Source organism: Equus asinus, chromosome 8 (genome assembly GCF_041296235.1).
Source record: "Equus asinus isolate D_3611 breed Donkey chromosome 8, EquAss-T2T_v2, whole genome shotgun sequence".
Classification (NCBI taxonomy): domain Eukaryota; kingdom Metazoa; phylum Chordata; class Mammalia; order Perissodactyla; family Equidae; genus Equus; species Equus asinus.
The window spans coordinates 91630072-91645332 of record NC_091797.1 but is presented as its reverse complement, the minus strand read 5'-3'; the positions used below and the strand labels follow the sequence as shown (position 1 = coordinate 91645332).

The window sequence follows — 15261 nt, the reverse complement described above, 5'->3', positions numbered from 1 at the left end:
CACCGGAAAGAAAGTAGGGGTGTAGAAAAAATAAAAACAAACTCCCCTCCCTAAGTACACAAACATCAGCAGTATGAATAATTGTCCCTTTCCTGGAAGGCAGAACTGTTAAACCTGAACAGCGAGATAAAGGAAGGAAAGATTTATTTCCAAATTGGTTAGAATCGAAGGATGAAACTGCTATAAGCTTCTTAAATAATTGTCTTAAAATAACTATTAAGCAACAATGAATAAAGTGTTAGAATTCTCTTCCTAAGAATGTTTCCCAATTTCTAGAAGGCATCAGGAAACAGGCAATGGTATTGTCCTAGGAATCCTTGCTCTTGCATAAAGATCTCTTTAAGGGGCCAGCACAAGCCAAAAAATGGAAATTGTTGCTTTTTATGCCCAGACTGTTTCAATCCTCCTTGAGATCGTATCTTCTGGACATGGAGGAACAACCCCTCAAATCTTAGTGCGATCTGTTCAGGTGTACGTCTCACTCTGCAGCGAAGGAGGAACGTCTCCGCCTGACGGTGCCTGGGACTAAGGGCTTTGGAACCAGGTTCTGATATTACAATTGTACCCGGACAAACGAAGCATAGTAGAAAGAGTTCTGAGCCTCCTCTCCTGGGATCGGGCAGCTCTCTCATACTCACTTGAATGTGATGTGCAGAAGTATCTTTGCTACAATGGCTGTGACTGTGAGGATGAGGAGAGTTGCCAGGCCATACACGGTCCATCCTGCAAGCACAAAAGACAGGGTTTATCGGACCTGTTTGAGCTCAGTTTTCAGAAGGAGGTCTTTTGGAAGCACCGAGTGGACAGAGGCAGCTCAGAGATGCAGGTCTGGCTGAGGAGCTCCCAGCAGGTGGGGGCAGCAGCAGGAGCGGCCGAGAGCTGGGCTGGCACGGAGCCCAGGCCTTCTGAGCACCTCGCCGTGCTCTAGAGCTCCTTCTTGGAGAGAGGCAGGCTGTGTGGTCCAAAGTGCACTAGACTCGGAGTCGAAAGGGGTGGTGTACACCGTCTCCGCCACTGGATCCACCATGCAACCACAGAGGAGTTATAACCTCTTTGGGCCTCAGTTTCCTCATCTGAGGAATGAGACGTGGGAGCTGTGAAATCCTATCGGCATACACACACAAATGGCGCAAAGCAAGCACTGGAGGTGCACTGACCTTCTACAGGGGGTCCTGCGGGGGACCTGGGGAGCGGTCTGAAAACCTTGCTAATTGCTAACAGTGCTTTGCAGCTCTACCAGTCTCTAAAGGCCCCAAGTTCCTTGGCAGAAAAGAGAGAATGGAAGTCTGTACCCAACCAGGTGACGCAGCTTAAAACACAAGCCCACCACCCATTCTCTATGCCTCGCCTGCGTGACTTGTCTTCATAGCTCATATCACTCTCTGACTTTTTATTTCGGTTCTTATCTTTCTCCTCCCACTTACAAGCCACAGCAGGGCAGGGGTTTTGTTTGGTCCACTGGGTAGTCCAGTGCCTACACAGTGACTGGCACCTTTCGAGCACTTGCATATCTTTTGAAGGAACGAATGAACAGAGCTCTTGAAATGGCCAAGAGCGGGCCACAACTTAGGGCTCTAGACATATATTCTCAGAGTGAGGAAACACTGGGTTAGCTAACTAATCACAGTGTACAAAAGGCACACATGTTGGATCTGTGGAGGTGAGCACTTTTTCCTAAGGACGAAGAGAGCACGCGAATGAGAAAATGTCCCTCAAAGGCGAGGACAGAGCCACAGAGCCAGTACCCCCAACCTGCCTCGGAATGAGAAACACCCAAGAGTGCTCAGTTTCTGTAACCGCCAAGAGTGCTGCCTTCAAGCTCTGTGGCTTCTGTCCCCTGTGATGGTGTCTGGGAACTGCTACCTGGGACGGTCTGGGGCGGGTGGCTGGGGCTGGTGGTGATGACGTAGAGGACTTTGGAGGACCGGGCAGCGCTGACACTGTGGTTGGCCTGCTCCGTGATCACCTCGGCCAGCGTCTGGTTGGCAGTGGGCCTCTCCTGCGGCGGTTCTTCCTTGATGGCTGGAAGATCGAAAGGAATGAACTGGGGGAAAGTTGATGGAGACAATGAAGAGCTACGAGGAGGAGGCCCTGGTTATGCAGAAAGGCCCGTTTCTCTGATTCAGTTTGGTGCAATTCTCTCCACTGCCCCACTGGCCCCAAAGCAGAACCTGTCAGGCTCTGGCCCTGAAGGAGGGGAAAGGAAGGAGCTGTTCACTTCTAATCATTTTAATTCTTCGACTGCTCCCTTCACAGACACCTGAGCACGCTTTATCGTTTTCCTACCCTTGCGCCATTGCAGCTATGGCTCCCTCTGCCTGGAAGGCCCTCTTGCTTCCTCTCTATGGACCCAGATCCCATCTGTTCTTCAAGAGTGTCCCACCTTCGGGAAGGCCTCCTCCCTCTGACTTCCTGTAGCACACACTCACTGAACTCTTCTGGAGGCCGGATCAAGACTAGGTCTTAGACACCTGATGTTTCTTGTGTGCTGGCAAACATATGTGCCTGGCACGTGTGTTCACATTAGAGGGGTAGAGAGTACAGCTCCACCTTAGGATGGTTTGAAGGAAGACGGTAAACCAGTCTCTGGGGTTGGCCGGGATGTTCAGAGGCAGGAAGACGGACCACATGACCTCTTTAGAGCCTCCTGATTCTATCAGTCTCAGCTTTCTTTCAGTTGTTCTTTTAACCCGCCCACGAAAACTGTCATTAGAGCTATTATACAGCAAAACTGACAGGTTTCACCTCTTTTTTATACCATGAAACATATACAAGTTATGAAATGGGAGGTGGGGAAGTCCACAAGTTGAGTCAGCAGCTCCTGACTCGTAGTCCTCCCAGCAAGAAGTGCCCAAGGTCCGCAGGTCGCAATGGCGCAAGAGGAGCCGGGGCGCACGGGCCCTGAGGGCCTCCAGGAGGCCAGGAAGGCTTACCTTGGTACAAGACAGCAAATCCCTGGGCCTGATTGATGCGATCAGAGAAGAAATACAAAATGACAAAATCCAGAGAGACATTAAAGGACAAAGGTGGGCGGTTCCTTCCATTGAAACGGACCAGGACACGGTGGGTGTAGCCGTCCAGCAGCTCCACCATGTCTGCAGAATCCCTGATGTCAAATAAGGTGAAGTTGAAATGGATGTGGGAGGCTCCTGGAACCCGAATGGTCCAGTAGCAGACCCTCCCCGTGGCGTAGGTGTCAGGAAAGTCAGGAGAATAGACCACTGAAGTCATGGCCGAGTAATTCCCACCACAGGCGCCAACAAGAGCTGTGGAAGACAAAAGAACACCGGCCTCAGCCTGGGGCCCAGCCACAGGGCTCGCTTTCCAACCTGTTACAAACAAAACTCTTCCTAACTAATGCGATCCAGTTTGGGATACTGTTTTTTGTCACAAAACCAGACCGTCTTATGTTTCAGGATCAAATCACAAAATGAATCTCTTAAACCCTGAATGAATGACTATGGAGGCTTTTTTTTTTTTTTTTTGCCCAGGAGACCTTAGAAGTAGCACATGGCACAGTGGTGTGGCCTAGGTCGGGGCCAGACTAGAGTCAGAGAGTCTGGGTTCGGGACCAGCTGGGCCATGTGATCCCAGGGGCTGTTCTTCATTTCCAGGTCTCTCGCTTCTCACAGTTTTGAGGATGGAAAGAGCACCACCTGCTCCTGTATCACATGAATGTGTGAGAACAAATGAGATAAAACACATGAAAACACTGGGCCCTCCCTGCAGGGAGGCACTCAATGAGGTAAAGTCGTAAAAAGCTGCACGGCATCCCTGATATGCTCGCATAAGGGTCCACACTTATTTTTCAAGTGGGAAAGTATGGCACAAGAAATGAGTTTCAGGGGCCGAGTGGTTAAGTTTGCATTCTCTGCTTCCGCGGCCCAGGGTTTCGCCGGTTCGGATCCTGGGTGCAGACACGGCACCGCTCGTCAGGCCATGCTGAGGCGGCGTCTCACACAGCACAACCAGAAGGACCCACAAGTAGAACATACAACTTTGTACTGGGGGGCTTTGGGGAAGAAGGAAAAAAAGAAGAGCAGTGAGTTTCTGTAGAGAGGAAACTCACTAGGTTCCGCCCCCTCTGCGCTAAGCACACCGATTTCTCTGGTCTCCTGTTTTTGACTGGCCGGCTGTGGGAAGGGGACAGAATCACTTCACCATATCTTATGTGAAGTGTAAACAGGATCCTGGAAATCAAAGTCCTTGAGAGGGAGTGTAGGGCTGGGATTAAAAAGCAGGCTTTGGGAGAGTTCCATGCCCCTTTAAGATGTAGAAAGCAGTAAGAGAATGTTGCTTCCATCCAAACAAGAAAAAGCTCAGAACTTCTCTTCAACCCATCAGAAAGCTGAGGCATCAAGACAACCAAGGGAATTTTAATTCTAAAAAGTAAGAAGCCCCATCTGAGGAGAGTCAGGTCATATAAAGTGTTTCATCTTTGACAGAGCAGGAGAAGAAGAGGTGGCCGCCATAAAAGCAAGTGAGAAGAAAGCAGCTAGAAGGCTGAGTGTGGGCTAGCCTCTCAGTCTAAGATAACCCGGCACCCAGACACAACAGGAGTCTGCACTCACTTATAAGCAATTCTGTGCAGGCCTCCACTCCATGCCCACGAGAATGACTGGGGTAGGGCTGGAGACCAAAGAGTCCTCCTTGGTGGCACCAGTGTACAGGACGTGATCAGCTGCTGCTGGTGGACAGGTGTGAAACACTGCCTGCTTACCAGACCCTCCCCTCAAAGGAAGCAAAAGCCTTATGTTGCTGGGGGAGGGGCACTAAACCCTCCCGCTCCCACAGCAGGGTAGAAGGAAAACCTGTTTGCCCCTGGGGAGGGAGTAGGAAACATTCATTCCTGCCAAAGATCCACTGCTTCCGAGGGAAGAGCAGAGGCAAAGGGCATCAGCCCATGGTTGCCTTCAACCCCACGATCCCGCACCGATGCAAAGCCGAGGTCTGCTACCCCTGAGGGAGGAGCAGGAACTCTCTCCTTCCTGAGAGCCACCACAGATACAAGGCAGTGCTTGGCTGCGGGGAGAGGTGAGGTGTGCAGGGATGCAGAAAAAGCCCCACCTCTCAGGCCCAGTAATGTGTCCTGTCTAAGACCAAGGATGGTGCAGGAGAAGCAAGAACCATCCCCCCACACACACGGCCTCTTCATGAGCAAAGCACCAAGTAACAAGAAACAGCAGTCTACCATTGAGGGACGGCCAAGATCCCCTCTGTGGCACAGGCACGTAGGAACTTCCCCACTGAAGGTGGAACAAGAACCCTGGAAAAACCCACTGGCATCCGGGCTCCACACCAAGCACACGTAAGTAGCCCATCACTGGAGGAATCTGAAGCCTGAGGTGCACTGAGGGTAATGACAGAAATGAGAAAACCCAAACCCAGTTCAACTCCTGATGGAATGGCTCAGTCCCCACCCGAAGCAGGCCTGCCCATTCCCAGGTGTTAATACTACTTACCTCAGCCTCTAGTGTTCTACACATGGTGTGGGGCATTCCATACAATATTACAACACACAGAAAAAGCAAGAAAGCAAGCAGGAAAGAAAAAACTCACCATCAAGAGATAAAGCATCTGGTAATCATTTCACCACATATCCATATATCAAATCATTATGTTGTACACCTAAAACTAATACAATGTTACATGTCAACTATAAATCAATTTAAAAAAGGAGAGAGAAAACAATCCAGAGAACCGGACTCAAAAATGACCCCGATGTTAGAACTACCTGACAGAGACTACACGATCAATACAGTAAAGGACCTAGTGGAAAAGAGGGACAACATGCTTGAGCAGATCGGAAATTTCAGCAGAGATAGGGGAACTGTCAAAAAGAGTCAAAGGGAAACGAGAGAAATAAAACAGACACTCTCAGAGCTGAAGAATTCCTTCCATGGGCTTATAAACAGACTACACACAGTTGAGGAAAGAATCAATACATTTGAAGATAGATCAATAGAAATTATCCGAAATGAAACACAGAGAAAAAAGTAAGTGGAAAAAGCAGAATAAAGCATCCAACAGCTGAGGAGCAATATCAAATGGTCTAACAATACATAATTGGAGTCCCAGAAGGGGAGGAAAAAGAAAATGGGGCAGAAGAAATATTTGGAGAGAGAACAGCTAAGAATGCTCCAAAGTCAATGAAAGGTAATCTAAGGATCTCAGCAAACTCCAAGCAAATAAATTAAAAAACAAAAATTAAAAGAAAAAAAAGAAAACACATCCAGACACATCATGGTCAAATGTTGATAACCAAAAACAAAGATAAAATCCTGAAAGCAGGAAGAACAAGGGAAAAGATTACATACGGGGAAACAAAGATTCAGCAGACAGCACTAGAAACTATGCAAGCTACAAGGCAGAGGAGCAACATTTTTGAAGCACTCAAAGAAAAAAAACTGTCAGTATAGAATTTAATGTCGAGCAAAAATATTTTTCAAAAATGAAGATGAAATAAGTCTTTCTCAAACAAAAGCTGAGAAGCCATTGACAGCAGACCTGCACTGGAGAAGATGCTAATGGAACTTCTTTAGGCCGAAAGAATATACCAGATGGCAAATAAGAACATGAAAAGGGGGCCGGCCCAGTGGCGCAGCGCTTAAGTTCGCACGTTCTGCTTCTGGGTGGCCCAGGGTTCGCCGGTTCGGATCCCGGGTGTGGACATGGCACTGCTTGTCAAGCCATGCTGTGGTAGGCGTCCCACATATAAAGTAGAGGAAGATGGGCACGGATGTTAGCTCAGGGCCAGTCTTCCTCAGCAAAAAGAGGAGGATTGGCAGATGTTAGCTCAGGGCTAATCTTCCTCAAAAAAAAAAAAGAACATGAAAAGATGTTCAACATCATTAGTAATTACAGAAATGCAAATTAAAACCACAATGAGTTACCACTATGTGCCTGCTAGAATGGCTATTGTTAAAAAAAAAAGACAATACAAAAGTTCAGGAGAGGATGCACAAGTCTCACATATTCTTGGTCAGAATGCAAAATGGTATAGCACTTTGGAAAACAGTTGGCAGGGTCTTATAATGCTAAATATGCACTTAGCATGTCACCCAGAGATCCTGGAACTCCTAGGTATTTACCCAAGAAAAATGAAAACACACGTCCACACAAACGCTTGCACACGTATGTTTATAGCAACTTTTATAGCACCTTTATCATAGACAGACCAAGGTTTATCAATTGGTGAAGGGATCAATTGGTGAATGGAAAGTATCACAAATTTGATACGTTTGTACAAAGGGACACTTCTAAGCAATAAACAGAACTACTAAAACAACACAGGTGAACCTCAAAAGCATTATTCTAAGTGAGAGAAGCTGGACACAAACGGTTAAATGCTGTGTAATCCCATTTATATGACATTCTTCAGAAGGCAAAGCTGTACAGAAGGAATACAGCTCAGCGGTTGCTGAAGGCTGGGGGTCGGGGAGAGGACTGCCCACACAGGGGCACAAGAGAACCTTCCGAGGTGATGAAAAAGTTCTTTATCTTGACTGTCTTATCGAATCATACAACGAAAAGGGTGATCTTTACTGTATATAAATTATACCTCAATAAACCTACATTTTTTTAAAAATGGAAACTTTAGAGAAAGACCTCCTGGGTTCTAATCCCGACTTTACCACGTACTAACTATAAATTTGAGCAATATACTACACCTCTGTATACCTCATCTATAAAATGAAAATAATAATAGTTTCTCCCTCGTGGGGTGTTATAAAAATTAAAATGAGCTGGTAACATGTAACATGTTTAGTACTGGATCTGGCATATGGTACCAGCTCAGTCAGTGTTAGCTGTACTGTTCTTATTATTTGTAAAGAATAAAGGATCCAGGTTAAATTGATATTTCAACAGCAAGGACAGACCTTCAACTTAGAACTTTTGATTCCCAGATTTGAGCCATGCAGACAGCACATCCAATACAGCAATTGTGAGAGCAAACACATGACATCTATGGTAAGATTCTTAAAATTCAGTGACAATTCAATAGGAAACTTGAAACTTAGGAATATATTCAAGGTCTTACTTTTTGAAAGGGAGATTAGCCTGACACATACAACCCGGGCAGGTGGAGGGCACGCAACAGACCTGAGCAAAACCTCCAGTGGCAAAAAGCCAGTGTCCTCCTGCCTTCTGTGATTAAACACCTTTTCAAGCCTCCAGTCCACCTCAATATTAGCTCAGTCAGTTTCTTCAGGAATAAGCTCCAGGCATCAGTAGGAACAGCCAGCTTCCCCCAGATGCAGCTGAGCGCTCTGCTTCTAGACATGAACGATGATGGATATGTCCCAGGAAACAAACCTTAACCAAACGGGTCCCAGCCATGAATGAGACTCCACTGAGTTGGCACCCAGGAAAGGAAAAGAGTATTACGGTATTTTATCAATTCTAAGGGCCACATTTTAATCTTTAAAACTGGGATCTGTCTTTCAATCAACGCATGTCATTGTTTAATCGGAAGCATTTTTTTTCTCAGTGGTATGTAAAATAATGTGGCATCTCACAATTGATGGCATCTTAGAGCCTATGAAACACAATTACGAATGCAGTCCCAGTGGTGAGATCCTACCTGTCCTCAGGCCCTTAATATTTTTCACCACTAATCTCTTCACTTCCCACTAAAATATAAATTACACAAGGGCAGGATCTCTATCTGCGGGGACTCGGGCAAGTTACTGAACTTTTATGAGCCTCAGTTTTCTCCTCAGGCAAATAAGGATAATAATACTTGCTTCACAGTATTATGAGAATTAAGGGAGAGAATGCATGGAAAGTGAACGGCATGGTGCCCTGTAAATGTAAGTGCTCAACTAATGTTACAAGGAAAGGCCCAGTCCGTGTGGTTCTCCCTTGAGTGCCGAGAAGCTGAGGCAGAAGTTGAGAAGTTGAGTGCCTGGGCAGTCCCTGTAACCCACTATTGTCTTGGCCTACTTCATCTTCTGTTCCGTTCCATTGACTCAATAAATCAAATTCCAGGGGTACCAGAGGCTCTGAAGCCTCCGTCAGTGCTGCATTTACACACAGTACGCGGCCTACTCCGGTGACCTCCCTAAGCTCCTGAGAGCTTGCTGGAAAACCAGCCACAGAGCCTATGACAAATGACTTGATGCGGCAACAGTAACTGAGCAGACAGCTTCCGCCAGCTGCCTCTGTAGTCTCTCTGCAGAGGTGCAAATGCAGGCTAAGTGCCTCTAGAGCCGAGGAGCCCAGGACGCTCTTCTGGAAGGAGTGAAGAACAGGAGGATCTCACTGACATTCTGCCTGAGACTCGGGTTCGAGCCACGCTGGTAGCAGAGCCTGATGTTATGGGACACAGAGACTGCAATCTGGTCCTTCTCTCACCATCTAACTTCTCCTCCAAGCTCTTCGGAGAGACTTCTTTGCCCTCCCACGTTGTAGGACAGTCCATAGTCACCACCTCCAAGATGCTCAGCCTCATCCAGTGAATGAAAAGGATTTCCATGAGGCGGACCTCGAGCTATTGAAACTATTTTACTCTCTAGTAGGTGAAATTTCAGGGGTTATTTCTGCAGGGCTGAATTTTGTACTTTTCTTTGCAGAGGCGCGTGAGTATTAGAGTTGGTTACTGTCTGGAGCCCCTGCCAGTCCACAGATATCAGGGTCCCTGGAGTCTAGAGCATGCAGCCTCTCAGAAGGTCAACCTTCCCAGCTGAGTGAATGGAGGCCCGAGAGGGCAGCCTCTGGAGAGCTGCAGAAGGGGCCTATCTGATGATAATCAGAACAACCGGGCCAACTCTGTTCACACACATTAAAGCACTAAACTGGATCTGTTATTAGGATCTATTTTATTATTGTTAATAAAAGGGATTCTGCTGCTGAAAAGAGAAAAACTAAAAATGTGACAAACCTGGGTTTGAATCCTGGCTTTAGCACTTATGAGCTTGGACAAATTATTTTATCTTTCGATCCACAGTTTTCTTATCAACAGGGCTGTTGCAAGGATTAAATAAAAAAATAAACAAAAGTACGCAGCATCAAGTCTAGCACACAGCAAGCACTCAGAGGCAGCAATTATTTTCATCGTAATTAATTCGTTTTAGTGCATCTTTGTGTCAGGCCTAGTACGACCTCCTGGATACGTTTCTACTATCAAAGATGGTACTTGCTACATGACTGACTTTAAACCAAATTATTTCCATTTGACACCTCCACTAGACCCATTGTACTAAATAAAACAATTTTTTCTGCCACACAGCAGATGCCCCCCAAAAATGTGCTAAACTGGGCCAGCCCAGTGGCGTAGTGGTTAAGTTCACAGGCTCTGCTTCAGCAGCCCAGGGTTCGTGGGTTCAGATCCCAGGCACGGACCTACACACGGCTCATCAAGCCATGCCGTGGGGGTGTCCCACATACAAAATAGAGGAAGATTGGCACAGATGTTAGCTCAGGGCCAATCGTCCTCAAGCAAAAAAAAGAGGAAGACTGGCAACAGATGTTAGCTCAGGGTCAATCTTCCTCACACAAAAAAATAAATAAATAAAAATTTTAAAAAATGTGCTAAATGAATGAAAGATTATCATAAAAACTATATTTTATTTTTATTGACATAAAACTCACTATTTTAACCATCTTAATGTGTACAATTCAGTGGTATTAGTATATTCACAATGTTGTGCAACCATCACTATTATCTAATTCCAGAAAATTTTTGTCACCCCAAAAAGATCCATATCCGTTAAGCAGTCCACTTCCCATTCCTCCCCTCTCGGCAGCCCTTGGTAACCATTAATCTGTTTTCTGTCTGTATGGGTTGGCCTATTCTGCACATTTCCTATAAATGGAATCATAAAATACATGGCCTGATGTGTCTGGTTTCTTTAACTGAGCATAATGTTTCCAAAGTTCATCATGTTGTAGGACATATCAGCATTTCATTTCTTTTTGTGGCTAAGTAATATTCCCTTGTATAGATATACCACATTCCGTTTACCCATTCAACAGCTGATGGACATTTGGGTTGGTGCCACTTTTTTGCTACTATGAATAATGCTGCTGTGAACGTTCTGTGCAAGTCTTTGTGTAAAGATATCTTTTCACCTCTCTCAGGTATATACTTAGGACTGGAATTACTGGGTCATAACGTAATTCTGTTGTACGTTTTGAGGAACTGCTGGACTGTTTTCCAAAGCAGCTGCACCATTTAACATTTCCACCAGCAATGTGTGAGGGTCCCAGTTTCTCCATATCCTCACCAACACTTATTTTCCATTTTAAAAAATTAATGCTATGTATATTCTGTTTAAAGTAGAAAAACAGGTAGCAAACCCCACATCCTGCTTCTGTTTACTGTCTAGTTCCCTAGGATTCTCTCCTGGAAAATGAGAGTTCAAATGATAATGCCTTCCTCAGATGGCTGCCAGGAGGACCTAAGATGATAATTTACATAAAGCCTGAATATAAACTAGGTATTCGATAAATGTTTATTTCTTCTCTTTTATCGCTTAAGAGCATACCAGGCAATTTGTGAATTGTATCTGTGAATGTGACCTTATTAGGAAATACGGTCTTTACAGATGTAATCAAGTTAAATGAGGCCTTACTAGATTAGGATGGGCCCTAAACCCAATGACTAGTGTCCTCATAAGGAGATACAGAGAGACACAGAGGCAGAGACACACACAGAGGGAAGACAGCCACGTGAAGAAGGAGGCAGAGATTGAAGTGATGCACCTCCAAGCCAAGGAATGCCAAGGATTGCCAGCAATGACCAGAAGCTAGGAAGAGGCAAAGAAGAATTTTTCCCTGGAGCCTTCAGAAGGAGCACGGCCCTGATGACACCTTGATTTTGGACTTCTAGCCTCCCAAACTACGAGACTAAATTTCCATTGTTTCAAGCCACCCAGTTTGTGATAATTTGTTACAGCAACCCTAGGAAACTGATACACCATATGGCATTTTTGCTTAAAATTGAGCCAGTCTGCCTAGTTGAAATGTCAAGACTATATCTATTCTAGCTTAATGACTAAAAAAGACACTAGAAACTCTATAGTACATCTTAGTAATCTCAAGCTTTTATTTTTGTCTGTCTCATTTGTGACCATCTCCTTTCTACCATCTTAAAATCTGGCACTGCATTGGTACTATGGCTCCCACAGTCTCACCACCACTGAGTGGATGTCGATGGATTATGATAAGGGATCGGGTGGCCTAGAGGTTAGGACAAGGTGTTGGAGAGGTCAAAACCCTGGATCCACACCCCATTCAGAGCACCCTCTGCCCCTAGCCAGCATCTTACAAGTGTGGCAGGTCAGAGAGGAGGGGAGTAAGGGCACCCTCACTACCAGGCCTGGAAAGCCAACTCGAAGCTTATACTCTTCTTCTCAGCTGCATCACACTAAGATATAAATCCCAAAAGCCTAAGAAAACACCAAAAGGGCTTGGAAAATACAATAATACAAGAGGATCTTTAAGCGGATACTGAAGTTATATCAGTGTCTATATTAAATTGGAAAGGTTACCCTTTCTAGGTTGTCTAAGCATCTCACAATAGGCCACATCTTCAAAGCACATGGCACAACTACAATTAATTACTTGTTAAATGTCTGTCCTCCCTTCTAGAGGACAGGGGCTGAGTCTGCTTGTTCAGTGCTGTATCCCCGGGGTCTGGTCAGTACCCAGCCTGCAGTAGGCGCTTAATTAGTGTTGCTGGGTGAATGAATGAATAAATAGAGGGTAAGGAGGGTGGGCCGGCTTGTTCCCCTGGCCCAAGGGTTCCTGTGCCTTGGGCAGTGACAAGCACGGGGCATACTCACTGTCAAAGAGGATGATCCTGCCATCACCACCGCAGGGCTGGGTGTGATCCCCGAAGCAGACACTGTTGCACTCAGTACTGGCTGCCTCCCCGTACTTCCAGTAATCAGGATTGTTTCCACAGAAGCAAGCATAGCCTGACTCCATCCCAGCAAACTGCCACAACAGAGAAGCAGCACTTGGTAAGCATCAGTCAGGGTGTCAGGTGACCCAACAGAGCCTGGCAGGGTCGATCCCCAGCACGCAACCAGCCTCATCTTCCCAGCCCACCTTGTCCTGGGACCTCTCCCTTGTCCCACCCTCACACACTTCATCACACGCTGACTAGTAACTATGCACCCCACCATGCTCCCCCTTCAGCAGTAAGTGCTTTCCAGCTAATTCTCCCAGCAAACTCATTATAGGCCCCACTTAAATTTTTTATTTTATTGTTTATATTACCATACAGTAAAACTATTTACATGGCGTATAGTTCTATGAATTTTAGCCCATGTATATATTTGTGCAACCACCATTGCAGTCAGGATACAGGACAGGTGCATCGCCCCAATAACCATCCTTGTGCTATCGCTTTATAGTTCCCCTCCTATAACCCCTCTTATAACCACTAATCAGTTTTCCATTACCAAAGTTTTGTCCTTTCAAGAATGTCGTATGCTATAGACTGAATGTCTATGTCTGCGCAAATTAATATTTTGAAAGTCAATTCCCAATGTGATGGTACTTGGAGGTGGGGCCTTTGGGAGATGAATGGGTCCTGAGGGCAGAGCCCTCAGGAACGGGATTAGAGCCTTTATGAAAGAGACCCCAGAGTGCTCCTCTCACCCATTCCACCATGTGGGACACAGCAAAAAGACAGCCGTCTATGAATCAGGAAACAAGCCCTCACCAGATACCAAATCTGCCAACGCCTTGATCTAGGGCTTTTCAACCTCCAGAACTGTGAGAAGTGAATGTCTGTTGCTTAAGACACTCAGTCTACAGAACTTTTTTATAGCACCCAGAACAGACTAAGATATCATATAAACAGAATCATATAGTATGTAACCTTTTGAGACCGCCTTGTTTCACTCAGCATTAATGTCTCTGAGGTTCATCCAAATTGGTGCGTGTATCGATAGTTCGCTCCTTTTGATTGCTGAGCGGTAGTCCACTGTATGCATGCATCACAGTTGGTTAATCCACTGGGTTGTTTCAAGACTTCATGATTATGAATAGAACCGCTATAAACATTTGTGGACAGATTTTTGTGTGAACGTGTTTTCATTTCTCTAGGGTAAATACCTAGGAATGGGGTTGCTGGATTATATGGTAAGTGGTTAACTTGATAAGAAATTGCCAAACTGTTTTCCAGAAGGACTGTACCGTTTTACATTCGTAACAACAATGTATGAGTCCCAGTTGTTCCATATCCTTGTTAAAACTTGTCATAATCAGTATATATACATATATTTTTAAGATTTTTTATTTTTCCTTTTTCTCCCCAAAGCCCCCCAGTATGGAGTTGTGTATTTTTAGTTGTGGGTCCTTCCAGCTGTGGCATGTGGGATTGGCGCCGCCTCAGCATGGCCCGATGAGTGGTGCCATGTCCGTGCCCAGAATCCGAACCGGGGAAACTCTGGGCCTCCAAAGCGGAGCGCACAAACTTAACCACTCGCCACAGGTCAGCTCCCTATCAGTATATTTTATTTTAGCCATTCTAATAGCTATGTAGCAGTATCTCATTATGGGTTTAATTTGCATTACCCTAATGGCTAATGATTTTGAATGTCTTTTTATGTGCTTATTTTACATCTGCATAGCTTCTTTAGTGAAATATCTGTTCAAGTCTTTTGCCTATTTTTTAATTGTTTTTTTGGTGTGTGTTTTTACTATTTAGTTTTTAGAGTTTTTTTCTTTTTTTTTTTTTTTAAAGATTTTATTTTTCTCCCCAAAGCCCCCTGATACATAGTTGTAAATTCTTCGTTGTGGGTCCTTCTAGTTGTGGCACGTGGGATGCTGCCTCAGCGTGGTTTGAAAAGCAGTGCCATGTCCGCGCCCAGGATTCGAACCAATGAAACACTGGGCCGCCTGCAGTGGAGCACGTGAACTTAACCACTAGGCCACCGGACCAGCCCCTAGAGTTTTTTTCTTTTCCTTCTTTTCTTTTCTTTTTTTTTGTTTTAATACATTCTGGATACAAAGTCCTTTGTTGCATACATGATTTTTCTCCCAGGCTATGGCTTGTCTTTTCATTCTCTTAAAAATGTCTTTTGCAGAGAAAAAGTTTTTAATTTTGGTAAAGTCCAAATTAAAATTTACCAATTTTTTCTTTTACGGATCATGGTTTTGGTGTCATGCCTAAGAACTTTTCACCTAAACTCAGGTCATAAAGAATTTTTCCTCTGTTTTCTTCTGAAAGTTTTATAGTTTTACATTTTACAGTTAGACCTAAGATCCCTTTAGAATTCAGCATGGACTTGGTGTTTAACTTCT

The 15261-nt window shown here is 45.1% G+C and overlaps 1 protein-coding gene across 3 annotated transcripts in view; it reads right to left on the bottom strand.

The window, feature by feature from the left end:
• The window catches only part of KREMEN1 (kringle containing transmembrane protein 1), a 96019-nt gene that overhangs the window by 35340 nt on the left and 45418 nt on the right, over positions 1 to 15261 (bottom strand). For 2 of the 3 annotated variants that reach the window (XM_044775631.2, XM_070516320.1), the window contains exons 5-8: positions 12789 to 12942; positions 2934 to 3266; positions 1861 to 2022; positions 639 to 723 (exon numbers count right to left, since the gene is read on the bottom strand). In XM_044775631.2, the coding sequence (XP_044631566.1) occupies positions 639 to 723; positions 1861 to 2022; positions 2934 to 3266; positions 12789 to 12942 (734 nt within the window). The remainder of the gene's footprint in view (positions 1 to 638; positions 724 to 1860; positions 2023 to 2933; positions 3267 to 12788; positions 12943 to 15261) is intronic. The other variant, XM_044775633.2, reaches the window with a different exon arrangement.